The sequence below is a fragment of the Drosophila persimilis genome, unplaced genomic scaffold (assembly GCF_003286085.1).
Source record: "Drosophila persimilis strain 14011-0111.01,24,50 unplaced genomic scaffold, DperRS2 tig00000700-arrow-arrow-pilon, whole genome shotgun sequence".
NCBI classification, from domain to species: Eukaryota; Metazoa; Arthropoda; class Insecta; order Diptera; family Drosophilidae; genus Drosophila; species Drosophila persimilis.
The window spans coordinates 197,706-213,541 of NW_020825340.1; the positions used below are offsets into that span (position 1 = coordinate 197,706).

Genomic DNA, 15,836 nt, shown 5'->3' on the forward strand with positions numbered 1-15,836 from the left:
ACATACCCGCGCGTTATCACCTCGGTGACCATTTACGGTATTTTATATACTGTTTGGCATATTTTGACGTTGAAATTGAGTTGAAGGTATATTTACCGTATCACTTTACCGTATTTACTCATTTATTTTTAAATAATTTCTCTTTGGCGCGCACCACTTGCATCCAGTCGATAGTATCGATGGCCGAACTGCTTTCTTCGAATCGGTTATGGGCTCATCAAATAAGGCTCTCTTTGAATCGATAGAAAGATTGAGATTCATCCATAAATCTCATAAATCTCAAAATTAGCCAATCTAGTAGAAAATTGATGTATCAATCGGATAAAATTATGTGTTAAGGTGTGGTTGTCCTAGATAGATGGCAAATCGAATATCAAAATCTAGGCAAATGGTTTCCAATCCATGACGGAGAACGATTAGCCCATGGTAGACAAAGGGGGTATATTAATACGCCACCGAAAATAATGAAAATTTAATAATTTTAGCGCAGTTCAGGTGAAAGATATCATGGTTTTTTTACAGTTGAAAAGGAAGATCCCTTGGATCTACAAGAAGAAGTTACAATTAGTAATATTTTCCGCCATTTACCTCAAGTCGTTGAACTGTTTAAATAGAGGGGACTTAAGTGGGCTATCACACGAGACTTTATAGTGTTGTTGAGGAACAAAAATTGAGTCGACAAAAATCAAAGTCAAGTATTCAACAAGTCAATCAAGTAGAAAATTGATTCACTAATCGAATACAATTATGTGGGCACGGCTTAATGTTCTATCTAGCTAATAATATTTGACGGAATATCAAAAACGAGGAGTATGCATGATGGAACTTGGGTAATTCGTCAGTATATTCACGGTATATTTTCAACATTAAACGGGACGTTTCGGTATATTTTTAAGGGTCGATAAATCCGCGGTCACACTGATCAAAACGTTTTCATTGAGGAATTTTTTTGTTGTTTCTTTCGTTTTTCGGCGAAATTTTAGTTTAAAATTAATTCTTTTCGATTAGAAATATCATAGAATGTCCGATGATGACGATATACAATACATCAAACGGCAGCGAACCATCCACTACGGTTCGCTAGAAGAGACGGAGCGCAAGCGGCAAAATGCCGGCGGCGCGTCGTCTGCAGCAAATGCGGCAACAGCCGCATCAGCCACAACGCCGTCCCAAACATCGGGGGCGGCTGCGGCCACACCAGCGGCCACTGCACCTCCTGCCCAGCTGGAGGACATCGAATCGGATGAGGATTACGAGGAGCCCAGCAAGAAGGTAAGCAGCACAAAAGCCAGCCTCCCACCCCCAACGGCGGCCTCGTTGGCCAACAAAATCAACGATGACTACTTTGATCTTGAGACTGAGATGGAGCGCGATAAGGTGGCGCTTCTGGAGGAGTTCGAGCGGAAGAAGAGAGCCCGTCAGATAAACGTGTCCACGGACGATGCGGAGATCAAGAGCAATCTCCGTCAGCTGAACGAGCCCATTTGCTTTTTCGGCGAGGGTCCGGCGGAGAGGCGACGCCGCCTCAAGGAGCTACTAGCCAATCTCGGCGATAATGCACTCAACAAGAAGTCAGAGGAGGAGGAGCGCAAGATGCAGCAGCGCGAACAGGAGGCCACATGGTATCACGAAGGACCCGAGACATTGCGGGTATCACGTCTCTGGCTGGCGGACTACTCGCTGCCGCGTGCTCGCGATCGTCTGATGCGAGCTCAAGAAGCTCTCGTCGTACCCAGTGCCACGCGGGCTGGTCGCATGGTGGAGATGCAAAAGAAGCTTCAGTCCTTAGCTCCTCTCTGCTCTCAAGTGGGCGACACGCGGCCCGTAAGCGGTGTCGCCTTCAACGAAGACTCGACGCTCCTGCTGACCTCGTCGTGGTCGGGCCTTTGCAAACTATGGAGCGTGCCCGACTGTGAACTAAAGCAGACCTTGCGTGGTCATGCTAGCTATGTTGGAGGAGTGGCCTTGCGGCCGGGCGTCAAGGCAGATGAGGAGAATGTGGTGGCCATGGCATCCGGGGGCCACGACGGCGCCGTCAAGCTGTGGGGCTTCAACAACGAGGAATCGATTGCCGACATCACGGGCCACATGCCGCATCGCGTTTCCAAGGTTGCGTTCCATCCATCCGGACGCTTTCTGGCCACAGCCTGCTACGACTCCAGTTGGCGGCTTTGGGATCTAGAGCAGAAGACTGAGGTGCTGCATCAGGAGGGGCATGCCAAGCCGGTCCACTGTCTGGCCTACCAGTCCGATGGCAGTGTACTGGTCACAGGCGGCCTCGATGCCTTCGGGCGCGTCTGGGATCTACGCACCGGACGCTGTATCATGTTCTTAGAGGGCCACCTTGGCGCCGTCTTTGGGGTGGACTTTTCGCCCAATGGCTTCCACATTGCCACCGGGTCGCAGGACAACACTTGCAAGATTTGGGATCTGCGACGCCGCCAGCCCGTCTACACCATTCCTGCTCACACCAATCTTATTGCGGATGTCAAGTACCAGCAGGATTGTGGCAGCTTTTTGGTTACCTGCTCCTACGACTCGACCACCAAGATCTGGTCGAATAAGACGTGGCAGCCGCTCAAGACTCTCCAGGGCCACGACAACAAGGTCATCTCCGTGGATATATCGCCCAATTCGCAGTATATAGCCACCACATCATTCGATCGCACCTTTAAACTCTGGTCGCCCGATAGCTGATTTTTCATATGATTCATTTTTTTTTCATTTCTTATGGTTTATGATCGGACATTTCTGTCCCATAAGCCCTCACACACTCTCCCACAACCCCACTGTTTTCGTTGAATTACAGAGACTCTTCTAATAGCCAAAACATTTTCAAGTTTTCGTTTTTGTATAACACAATATGTTGTTTTAATTAGGCGAAAGGCGGCATCGCATCCAAGACAATGCTGTTCGTAAATTTAAGGATTTTTTGTATAGAAATTGTTAATAAAAAACAAACATTTTTGGTATAAATCGATTGCGTTTTCCGATGGTTTTATAAATTTTGAGTTGTACTAAAAGCCTGATGTGGATATTGCCTGTGCCACAGATTTTCGTGCTTTTGTACTGGGTGTTAATATAGAATTTATACTACTTTAGAGGTAGCTTTAGAGGTATAAATGAGACTCAAAATCATTTGTTTGTATATAGTTTTCAATTTAATTTCTTTTCGTATATTCTTGTTGCTGCTTTTGCGGTTGTATGACAAACTTAGACATTTAATTTGAATTTTAACTAAAATTTAACTACCACAGATAGGTTGCAATTACATACATACATACAATACATGTAAATGTACTATGTAAATGTAAATGTCTAGTGTATAACTCGTAATTACAGTTACATATGTATAAGTATAAAAAAAACATACATACATACATACATACATCAGATACACCAGATATAGCTGTTACATATACATATATAGTAGTTATACATACAGATTTATCAATTTTTCTGGCCATTTTGCACAATTTTCGATCATTTATCGGTATATATATATATGTATATATATATATGTATTGATAGTGTTTCTACAATTACATTTTCTTCGATCCTTTTTTCGACTATAACGTTGAGATTTACACAGATTTCAAAATCGTATTCCCTAGGTCCTACGAGTATGTAGAATAGGGAAGAGAAGGAGAGGGGTATGGGTATGGGTATGGGTATATGCCACTTAACTAATTACATAACTCTTGCACTAGGCTAAAAAACTAGACAAAATGATAACTAATTAACAATTAAGGTTTAACGTTTATTGGAAATCTTGCAGAGTTCCTGCAATGCTTGTCTGTGTCCCGTCCTGTCCCATCTGATCCCGCCCCAGATCCCGCCTCTACCTAGACAGTGGTGTCCGGTGCCGGGGTAATGGGCTGCTTCGACTCGGACACATCTAGGGACCGGCCATTGGCCGCTGCCGCTCCTTCCTGTGGGTCTTCGGGTGCGATATCAATGCGATGCGCCTTGCGCCACACCACCAGATCCATCAGAAAAGCCAGAAACATGATGCCGGCCGTGATTCCTAAGATAAGAAAAGGTTTACAAGTGGATAACGGAAGATTAAATAATGATAAGTAGAACGTTCACTCACCTAAGAAATAATGCCTGAAAGTATCCGCATCGTAGAGCGAGCAGGCACCGTGCTTGCCACACACAGACTTCCAGATGAGGCACGCCGAGTCGACCACAGCCCCATAAATGATCGGACAAGGAACATTCCCGAATAAGCCAATGGCAGACTGTATCACACCCATGGCCATGGCCTTGTCTGCAAGTCATAAGAGTATATAGTTTACCGATTGATCTAGATATACTGGTAGGTATAATGTATGTGAGACGTACCTTTCGGATGTGTACAGCGCATGACGAGCAGCATACTGCCCACCTCGGAGGTGGAATGCATAAATACGCAAATGGCAAAGATCAGTATAAAGTAGATGAAGTTCTTGCAGTTATTATCACAGTAACCGTTGACCGCCTCCGCAGCTGAAAGTTCCAGAGATCGTTAAAGACCATTAAGTAGCTTAGGAAAATTGGATTTTGGATAAGACTCACCATCTGGAATGCAAGCACAGTTCGAGTAGAGTGTGCGATTGTCGCTGGGCCGCAGCGAGGAGGTGCTGCAGCCGGCATGGCAGGCCGATATATACATCGTCCCATCGGCACAGATCGGTGCAAAGTTCTCCTTATCACAGGTACAGTTTATTGCTGCGCTGCAAGTGGGCTCGATCAGAGCGGGACTGGGGGAAAGATGGAGCGTTAAGAGATGGCTAAAGATCCATTCTGATGTGAATATATCACCTGTGGGCATTGCCAGCCTTGTAGCCGGAAAAGTCATCCATGCTGCAGCCAATAAACATCAGGATGATCATGCCCGCCGAATAGACCAAAGCGGTAAAGGCAATCCAGGCGGCCACGCCCTGGGCCGTTGGCTTGCGCTTCAGTATGAACAGACCAGAGATGACAATGCCAATGCCCATGACCAGGATGCCGCAGAAGGCGGCAATCATGTTGGCATCGTAGGTGGCCAGCCGAAACTGTGTCTCCAGGTACTTGGGCAGGAACGTGTACAGGCCGGCAATGGGCAGTAGATGGAACACACAGGAAGCAGTGCGGAACATCAGTATATCGTTGCTCAGCTGCCGCCGCACTGTCTTGGGGAAATCTGTAAAGATGGAGATGGAGAAGAGCACTTAGCAAATCGAATGATTGCGGATCGCATACACTTACCCTTGAGCTTGGGCTTCTCCTCTGGCTCGGGGGCAGCTGCCGCAGCGGCCACCACCTGGGCCTGGGTCTGCTGCTTTCCCCGCAGCTGCTTGGGGAACGAGAACATGGCAATGGAGGTTAACAGCATTAGGCTGCCAATGGCCACGGGTCCCAGCCACCAGGCGCCAATCCAACGCGGATCGGTGGCATCGAAGCCGGGATTCGAGAAATTCACGTACCAGCGCGTGCAGAAGCTGCCAAAGATGAAGCCGGAGGCGGGTCCAAGGATCCGCATGCCAATGGTGACGGCCATGTACATGGGCGACTGCTTGCTGCCGACATTGTCATCGATGTAGGGTATTCCGAGGGTGGCCACGGCCGTCTGGCCAATGCCAGAGCTGAGCAAACTGCCAAAGAAGATGCACAGGACGATGACGGTGATCTTCGAGTGGGAGGCCTGCTCCAGCTGCCGCTCCTCGTTGCACTCGCTACCGGCCAGCGAACCATTACCGCCCAAATGGCAGAGATTCGGATTCAGCATCTCTCGGGTGGCATTGTGCCACATCAAAGACGACGATGACTCCGATCGCGCAGGGAGCACCTGTTGCTGCTGCTGAAGGATCACGCTGGAGTGCATCAGCTGCTCCCCGAAGATAAAGTGGGGCAAGGCACAGGCAAAGGCGGCAATCGAGAATAACACCATGCCGCAGGCAATCCAACGGGGGCGATGGCCCCGTCCCGCAAAATACGTGAGCAGCATGGCCGTGCAGATCTGGCCCATCTCGCTGGCGCTCAGCAGGAAGCCCGTGGTCTTGGACTTGATCTGGAATAGCTTCTCGATCGTGGTGATCACCGACACAAAGTAGGTCATATACATGCCCTGCAGGATGTACGCCAGCAGGAACACCACCATGAACACGTGCGTCGAGGCAAACCGACGCGCCCATCTCGGCCGGCAGCCGAACAGCCCGCAGCTGGAGCCCTCGTCGGCGCCCCCATTGAGGTCCGAATCAAAGTCGTCCGACTCCTCCGATTCGCTGGAGCGCTTTGGCAGCTTGTAGCCCCCAGTCAGTGGTGCCTGCTCGTGGGCGTACTTCTCGCGGAGACTGTGCCCGTTGCCAGTGCCGTTGTTGTTGCTGCTCAGCAGGCCCCCGAGGCCGTTCTTTAGGTTATTGATGTCCTCCGAGGCCTTCCACTCGTTGTTGTTGCTGGGCGTGCTCTCGTACAGCACAGTGTTGCCTGTGGGCGTGGCCGGGGGGGCCTGGTTGCCCAACCCCTCGCCGTTTGTCTGATTGTGCTGGGCGAGAAGAGGCGTAAAGGCCTGCGTGGAGTCGCGTCTTCCTCCGTTCTGATGGTAGCCATTGCCATTGCCAGTGCCGTTGCCATTGCCATTGCCATTGCTCTGGCCGTGACCATGACCATTGCTGGTCTTTGATCCTGCCACAGGCTGAGGCGTTGCCGCCTCCACATCCCCGTTGCTCTTCATTATACCTCAAGGTATCTGCTTCCTACTGGAGTTCTTTGATCAAGTACGTCTAAGGGACTTAATTGGATTCGGAGTGGAAGCGTTTGGAGAGTGCTCTGTGTAAGCGAAACTGTACCGGTTTCGTCCTGTCCTTTGTCCTTTAAGTGGTCCTGCTACTGGTTATTACCTGTTCCATTTTCCCCCCTACATTGGAGATGGACTTTCACTGGGCTTCTGGTTCTTCATTCGGTTCAAATTATTTTTTATTGGCTGGCGCCAAGCAGCAATCGAGGTAGTTTGGTTGCTCTGTTGATATATGGTTTTTTGTCCTTTCTATCAGTTTAATTTGTAGATGCTTCTTGTTGCAATATGGCAGTGCTTATCTGGTTTCAAAAAGAGCGAGAGAGAATGTCTAAAATTAGTTCATATCTTTAGAGGAATTTTCAAAGGACTTTAATTCACTTCAGTTTAAACGTGTTTGCTTACGATTGTGTATTAAGTTTACTTGTATGTGTGCGCCTTTCTTTATGCAGTAAAATATTCACAACAGAAAAAAAAAAACATAAAACGAGCGGGATCGTTTATACCCGACAGTTTATACCCAACAATACCCAGCGTTTATACAACATATTTTATACGTAATTGGGTTATCTTTGATTGGTTAATGCAGATCCCGATCTCTAACAATTTTGGTTGCACTTCTTATGATAGTCGAGGAAAAAATAAAGAGAAAGAAAGGAGCCCCAGCCCCTATTTATGTTCTAATGTTAATTTTTGAACTTCATTTGTCCCCTTTCCACTTAATGACCTATTTTATTCGAGTTTTAGGTTATTTATCCGTTTCTATGATTCCGCTACATCTGTCTCTCTCTCTTTCATTTCTGACGGCAACAACTGCTGTTATTTTGAGCTCCCCTCCGCCAGGGAGCGCACACTGCACGAGAAAGAGTGAGAGAGAGAGTGAATGAGTAAGCGCAGGGAATGGGCTGTCTCGATTTGTTCCATCTGGTTATAATCTGATCTAAACCAGATTTGGCAATCTGGTAGATATGAGCCTTCCCTATGATTCTTCACCTGTTACAGTGTGATATCACACAGTCTGGATACAAAATTTGGTTGTTGTAGCTCTTATAGTCTCTGAGATCTAAGTAATCATCGGTACGGACAGACGCACGGTCAGACAACACTATATCGACTTGGCCATTGATGCTGATCAAGAATATATACACATAATGGGGTGGAAAACGTTTCCTTTTGGGTGTTACACACATCTACTTCCATCCAAATATCTAATATGCCCCTGTACTCTTTGAGTATCGGTTATAAATATTTAAATAATGTTCGAATATATCTATGTGTAAATTGGCTATTACCTATAAAAAATTACTACTTCTTTCTATTATATAAACGTGTTTGGGGTCGTCGTCGTGGCCCGATATTGTAATTTGGGTCTTCGCCCTTTATTTTATTCAAAAGCATATGTGGCAAAGAATTAAATGTCTGACCACCAAATAGTTTCTGCACGTGCCTCCTAGTATTTATTAATACATATATATTTATTAATATTTTATTTAATTCATATTTTACACGAATCCTGTAATGTACATTTACACGTAATGTACATTTACATGTGCATGTAGATGAAGGATAACGTATACGTCATGGTGAACGGCATCTAGCTTTCTGCATAGATAAAATCTTGGCGATAGTATGATCGAAAAAAGTTATACACCAGTTGAAAGGCATTATATTTAGCTAGAAAACTGTATAGGCAAACTTTTGATCAGTTCCATGCTATATGTGAGGTCTCATTATTAAGATTATTAGAGCTATTGGAAATAAAGCTTTTTACCGTTTTTTTTTATACTAGAACACTTTTATTTTACAAAAATTAGATTGCTCTCACTTTTCGTAAATTAAATTAATCTAAAAAAAAATAAATACATATATTTTGTTCTTCAATAGGAGCACAGAACCGCAAGCATTGGAAAATTAAATGAAACTAAGGCAAATGAAACTCCATGAAAGACTGCACAAAAAAACGGAAGTATATAGAGCAGAGGAGGGGTGAGAGCTGGAAACAGAACAGCTTATCAGCCTCACGCATAAGTATGTGTGCACTGGAGGACTGACTGGAAACGGCATTAAAAACGCAGTCGCCTATATGTGTGTACATACATATGTAGAGCACAGTACAGTACAGCACGCGACAAAATGTTAGGCGAAAGCCATAAATGACCAGAAACAGAACATTATACCTATATTTTTCGACAAATTAATAGCAGCAAAAGAATTCAAGGTTGAGACTGATAAGGATTTCCCATTGGATTGATTTCATTCATGTACTCTTTTAATGATTATGAGGTCCTCTAAACATTTTTAATCAATTTATTTCGTATTTCCATAAACTAATTCTAATTCCATACAATTATTCTCTATATGTATAATTGTATCAAGACTCTTACCAAGTGATCTTATAATTATGCACCATAAATACGCATTTGCTGAACAAATATTAAAACAGTTTGCCAAAGTCCCATTCGGCTCGTATCTCCCATTGCCTTGCCGTTTTTTTTCATACAACAAATTTTTCAATGTCAAATATTCGCCAAAAAATTGTTGTTTCTAAATTTTATTTGTTTTGACATACTCACAAATATCTGTCCGTGTGTGTGTGTGTGTGTGTGTGTAAGGGTATAAAAAGTCATGACTGAATATAATTTCACTTTCCGTCGCAGTGCAATCGCAATCGGAATGGCAGTGCCGCCTGCACTCCGCGAATCTTATCAGTGGTAGCGACCTCGCTGATAAGGAAAGTGAAATTTCTTTGGGTGTATGGACAGAGTGGAGTGGTGCGTGGCAGAGAACTGCAGCCATGGGGCAGGGGCTAGAGGCTAGAGGCAGGCGTCATAAACTTTGGCCTTGACTCTGGCGTTGCTGTTGCTGCTGTTGTTGCTTCTGATGGCTTCCCTACTTCTCTTTTTCTGTATTTATTTATTGCGCATTTTGCGCTTTTGATTTCTGTTTGAAATATGTATGTATGTATAAGTATGTACTGTACTTTGCTGCTGCGGTTGTGTGTGTGGTGTGCCGCTGGAATGTATTGCTTTTGCCTCGAATTATTTATGCACAATTAGGGATCTTGGAATGGAAAGAGCACGTGCTTAATTAGCAATTCTGATCTGGTAATGCGATCAAGTCGATTGGGAGGAGGGAGGAGGGAGAAGGATGGTTGCACAGCGGAAAAGCTAAAGGAAATTGGTTAAAAACATTCTGCATATCGGTTAATATAAACATTTCTGATAATTATACATTTTCTAATCATTTATAATACAAACAACATGAAAAGTACCTACGCCCAGAGAAAAAGCCCTGAACTTTTAATAATTAAGCTTACATTTAAAGATGTTTGAAAAAGAATGTGTTCTAAGTTAAATTTTGACATTAACATGATTTCTACAATTTGAATATATAATATAGATTTAAAAAAACTTTTTTATAAACTTGTGATGCATTTATTTAAAAGTAAATTCTATTTAATTTCACTATTTTTTATATTTAATCACCGAATATTTAATTGAAATATGGTTGTATTTTTCTTACAATGCCATTTTTCTATGAGTGTAGACATGATAATGCCTCTAACTCTATCTCTATCTCTATCTCCATCCGTATCTGCTTGTCTTATCTTTCTTCACACTTTCCCACAGTGTGTGCGATCGCTATCCCCACTGCCATCTCCCAGCTGCCTCAATCTACAGGTAAGGTATGGTAAGGTAAGTGTAAGGTGACGTAGATGGCCACAACAAAGCGAGTACTTTAGTACTCAGCCCCCACTTATCGCTCTGGCCATCGTCAAGTAATCTCTCTCTCTAGCTCCGGTCGCTCTTCCAACAGAGAGTGGTTCAGGCTTATCCCTGAGATCCGAGGCAGGAGGAAGGAGTCTGGGTCCAAGTCTGAGGTTAAAACTACTGCAGTTACCAGTTTTAGTTGCAGCTAAGGCTCATTGAACCCGCCACCGAACGGGGAACCGGGCAACAGGGCATCCGGGCATCGCTGGGGCAGGCTGTGAACTATTGTACATATGGCCTGGTATGGCTGGTTATATAAGTGTTAGACCATCTATTGGCTTTAATTTGGCTTGATGGATGGTTAATTGTTCAAATTGCTGCAAGTGTTCACAGATGACAGCCAGATGATGGCCGATTTATCAGTGTCAATCATAATAAATGCAATTAAACCACCCCGTTTACGAAACTACCGCTTTCAGATTGAAGAAATAGACAGATAGATACGGGTGGCGAGCGACACAGGGACAGAGACGGAGACAGAGAGTGGGCTGGATAGATCGATATGTAGATTGAACCAGAGGTTTCCATTTCAATTGAGCCTCACAGCTATCGCATTAGGAACGATGTGAGAAAAACGACGCCTGATTTTACACCGTACTACAATTTCGAGCATTAATTAAGCCGAAAATGGTATAAAAAGTAGACAAATATTATGAAAGCTTTTCAACAGAACAGTTTCCTGAGTAATCAGATATACGTAGATATGTATGTATGTTCATATGTACCTCTTTCATTATCCTCTATATTTATGTTTTTAGAATTGATTTAATAATTATTCATGTAAAAAGCTCTTTACTTCAATCTATTACTGAAACACTACAATTTGTAATTAACATTTTTTAAAAGATTAAATCATTTAAGAACTGTTGTTTAATATTATTTTTATCATATATTATTTTTTTCATACAAATTTATTTATACTATTTTTTGTTTACTATGTTCTTAAAAGTCCCTTTATATTCTTTTGTTCCATATCCAAAATATTATCCCAAAAAGATTGGCTCCGATTGGCTGTTGGTCTAGTGTAAATAGAATCTCATGGGTAGGCACCAGAGGAGGCTTACCGAGGGGCGGTGGGGGGTACTTTTTCTTTGCTCAATGCGTGTTGATTTTCCGGTTTTCGTGGCAACTTGCAACTTGCAACATGTCTTCCCGCTTCCCGCTTTCCTCTTCCGCCTTCCGTCAGAGCTGCTGCGCCGACTACGTAACTGAGTTATGTATGCCTTTGTATGTGTATGAGTGTATCAATGTGTGTTTGTGTGTGTGCGCTGGTGTGCATTTGAATTGCGCAAGCGCAACTATTGCAAATTGCATACCAAGCAGCTCAGTGGCTGTGGCTGCAGCAGTGGTTGTGGCTGCTGCATGCCAACATGCAACAAAACCAGACACGCGGGCAACGCGTTGACTAGACGCTGACAGGGGCCGCCGTAGCAGCAGCGGCCGCAGCCGCAGCCGCAGCCGCCACAAAACAAGTGCAAAAGCCGCAGAAGAAAGCCTGAACAATGGCCAGAAGCAGCATTGAAAGTAAATTGCAGACCCCAACCAGTCCCCAGATGCCTCTCTTTCCAGATCCAAGTCCAAGTTTAAGTCGGAGCTGGAGATGGAGGTGGAGCTGGAGCTCTCGAGCTGGGGTTGAAGCTGGGTCTCTCAAGCCAAGTGGAAAGAGCTTGGAAAAAGTGGTTTGGCCACATTTCACTTTTAGCATAGAAACAATTTAGAACTTGTCTGCATTTGCGGCTGCTGTGGCTGTGGTGTTTGAGGTTTGTGCTATCTGAGATGGATGGATCTTTACAGAGAGATTTAAGTGGTAATTTTTGGCAGAGCAAGCGGGTCTTAACACAGAACAGAACTACAGATAAATCTCTAGGTAATTCTATACAATTTTGGATTTGGAGAAGAGCCTTTGTAGTTCTTATTTGGGATCTAAGTGAAAGAATCTGTACTGATGATGCCCAGAGATCGCAGTTAAATATATGGATGAACCTTGGCTTAAAGATCGAAAGAACCCAGTTAAGACTGTGAACCCACTGAAATTACTGGTCAATTCTATGCCTCAGTTCGTTATTTAATTTTCTTTATATTTTGTATTTATATTTTATTAAATTTAATGTGTTTATCTGTATTCCATTTCCATTCCCGCCAGTTATTGAGTCATTCGGTTCTGTTTATTTATCTAGGGTCTCGAATTCGCTGACCAATCAGATACAGATACATTTTATACCTAAACATATATGTTTATTTGTGTGTGCGAGTATTTTGACTTTGACCTTCACATTGAGAACTGAAATTTGAACCAGAACCTTGATTTGCGTAAGCAAAATGTTAGACGACGTATGGATGGATGGATAAAAACAACAACAAAAAATTTCACAACTTGGCTTGGGACAAGCGATTATACATATATGTATGTATCTATATATATAAATATCTATATATGAATGTACTATACTTACATAGCATTTTCAGTGCTCGAAACTGCTGAGATTAATTAATTTTTTTGGAGCAGCCACTGACATGACTCAACCTTTTATTTCTATGGTATTTTTCTGATTAATTGGGTGTTGGTAATTTGTCAAATCCTATTATGGGAAACTCATCCGATTTTAAATCGCCCCACGTCAAAAAAAAGGGGGGACGGATAAAACATTTCGAGTGTGCGGATTATACAAATTATATATTTCAATGCGGATATGTTTTTTGCTCTTTTGGGAAAAAGTTTCCACTTTTTAAAGTGGAACACCCAAGTAAATGACCTGAGCAGCGCGTTTACATATGTATAGGTACTTATATATGTATGTATGTATATGCACATATATTTGCCTGATTCATGGCATCACAAAAGGGTGTGGCCTTCTTCCCGAAAAACAATGAAAAAATATACTTACGAAATGTTCAACAAAAGGCTAAAATCCAATTGGGATTCGTTGACTGGGGATATACGAGTACTCTTATGGGTATAAGTATGATAAGTATCTGAACAGACTATACGGAGAAATGTGTGTTCAAAGTATTACTCGAAGATTGACAGATACTTTCATGAAGCGAAATTGTGGAAAAAGACAGAAAAAAGAGGGAAAATGGCTACACACCCTGATAGCATCTCTGCATCAGTTGGAAAATAGTTCAAATAAAAGTATTATTTTTAGGAACTTATTCTCGACATTGTTCTGGCAAACTCTCCTTTAAATTCGATTCAATCTTCCGCTGTAGGGTATCTGACCTGCACATTGCTCACGCAAGTAAACAACTTTTCGAAATTCTTGTATCTGTACAGCGCGTACTCGTATCTGTCTGCCTGAGTGTGCATACATATATTTTATTTATTTTTTTGTGGAGCACTGCTGCTGCTGCTGTTGCTTTCCATTATGCGCGAAACAAAACTTCCTTTTTGACGGCGCTTGTTAAAAATCTGAAAAAGGTAAAAAACTGCAAAGCAGAACCAAACCAAATGAAACAAAATAAAAATAAAAAACTTCAAACCAAAAAAAAGAGAGCAGCCCAAAAAAACTAAAAAAAAAAATAAAATAAAGGAAAATTAACAAGCTCAAAATGGCAGCCAAGTGTGCATAAATTTTTGAAATGTCCGCAACAGGCAGAGCCGAAATAAAAATTCAAAATACACCAACAAAAAATCATCGAAAAAAAACAGAAGAAGACTTAATGAAATGCAATCAAAAAGGCATTCCGCGAGAACTGCATTAAGTCGGAGTCGGGCGTGGAAGTCCAGGTCCCACGTCCACGTCCACGTCCATGTCCATGTCCAGTGCAACCTCTTAACCGTTCTCAATCCCCCAGGTTCTCTGTCTCCAATATCTCCCTTCCCCGTCCACCAAGTATCTGGCGTGAAGATCAGTACATGGCGCTGACGTGACGCTCTGGAACGTTCCAGCCGACAAAAAAGAGATGTTCAAATGTATTTCACTCCTGAATATACTACCTATATAGGCACATATATGGGATGTTGTATATTGCTCTTAAGAAATACAGAATAAATGAGAAACGGATTGCTTTCTGCTTTACCAAAGAGAACAGTTTACATTTGTCATTCGGAGCTGGCAGTGGGACCAGTTCTAAATGCCAATGAAATGATTAAATAATACAAGAATATAAGAAAATAATGAAACAAAAAAAACCACAAATAGAAAAGGGATAAACGAATGATCCGTCAGGCAATCCAGGTCTTTTAGAAACACTTATTTTCCTTATGAACCAATCAGAAATCGAATTTATTTTTAAACTCCATTGGTATTCTTTCAGAATTAAAAATAATTCCTATTTCAGAAGTTAGAAGTTGTAATTATAGTGCAAATATATAGTTTAAAGTATCATATTTTTGTTGTTTTGCTTCAGTTTACATTATGTTTTCATTATCTTTTGACCCACTGTGCTGGCTTTGTGGAGAAAAGAAACCTTGTTTCAGAAACAAGAAAAATATTCTTAATTTAAACTGAAATTTCTGTCTGATTGATTGAGCTGCTGATTTAAGCGGCTTTTCGTGCCCAGGCTCTGGACCATTGGACCCTGTGCCCTGGCTCTGTACTGGCAGCGACCATCTAAGGCTGGGAGGTGTTAACGTTAACCTGCACAAGTGGTTTTCTGAACCGAATGGTACCGTTATAGCTTTTATAAATGGCTCGCTGTCATCTGCCGATTTTCCACGTTTTCAAGTTTCGCTCGGGGATGGCGGCTAATTTGGCATAATTCATTGTAGACTCTGCATTTATTTTTCCAATTAGCGACCAATTACATACCCCTCAACCTCAACCCGGTCATGCGCAAAAAGTTTGGCTCATTTGCATAATACGAGTACGAGTATCGAGAAGAGACCCCCCCCCTCCAGCAGTTCGATTCCCATCTCAAGTATCTTCCCTCCTCGAAGTGTCAAGTGGTTCCCTCAACCGAAAGAAAACAGACACGGCCACAGTTCTGGCCATAGATACTCTCGTCTAGCCCATAGATACAGACACAGACACAGATACAAAGTCTCCTGCTCATAATTCTCATTACTCATGATTATTTGTTTATGAAAGTACTTAACATTTTTTTATGGGTTTTTTGTTGTTGTTTTTTTTTCAGTCTTTTCAATAAGCACTCCAAAAAAATTATTTCAATTGTTTAAGTAGCATACAAAAATAAAAAAAAACCCCATGCATAATTTGCTACGAGTGCGTGTTTGTAATTTTTTATTTATCTTATTTTTTTGCGATTTCTTCTTTTGTAAATTTCCACTTGCTGGCTGGACTTTTTTGTTTATCTCTTTTGGCGCCTGTCTTTTTAAGGCGTTACATTTTAAATTAGTTGTTTGA

General features: G+C 42.6%; 2 protein-coding genes across 2 annotated transcripts in view; one reads left to right on the plus strand and one right to left on the minus strand.

Moving 5' to 3' along the window:
* The first annotated feature begins 994 nt into the window (after positions 1–994).
* LOC6601379 (U4/U6 small nuclear ribonucleoprotein Prp4) lies at positions 995–2,947 on the plus strand. Its single transcript, XM_002026479.2, has one exon. The coding sequence runs from the start codon at positions 1,021–1,023 to the stop codon at positions 2,695–2,697; it is 1,677 nt and encodes a 558-aa protein (XP_002026515.2). The 5' UTR covers positions 995–1,020; the 3' UTR covers positions 2,698–2,947.
* A 477-nt stretch (positions 2,948–3,424) lies between these two features.
* The window catches only part of LOC6601377 (solute carrier organic anion transporter family member 3A1), a 34,443-nt gene continuing 22,031 nt past the window's right edge, over positions 3,425–15,836 (minus strand). Inside the window, exons 3-8 of the mRNA XM_002026477.2 lie at positions 5,236–7,062; positions 4,807–5,170; positions 4,561–4,745; positions 4,348–4,491; positions 4,097–4,273; positions 3,425–4,027 (exon numbers count right to left, since the gene is read on the minus strand). Coding sequence (XP_002026513.2) covers positions 3,846–4,027; positions 4,097–4,273; positions 4,348–4,491; positions 4,561–4,745; positions 4,807–5,170; positions 5,236–6,700 — 2,517 coding nt within the window. The 5' untranslated portion in view covers positions 6,701–7,062 and the 3' untranslated portion in view covers positions 3,425–3,845. The remainder of the gene's footprint in view (positions 4,028–4,096; positions 4,274–4,347; positions 4,492–4,560; positions 4,746–4,806; positions 5,171–5,235; positions 7,063–15,836) is intronic.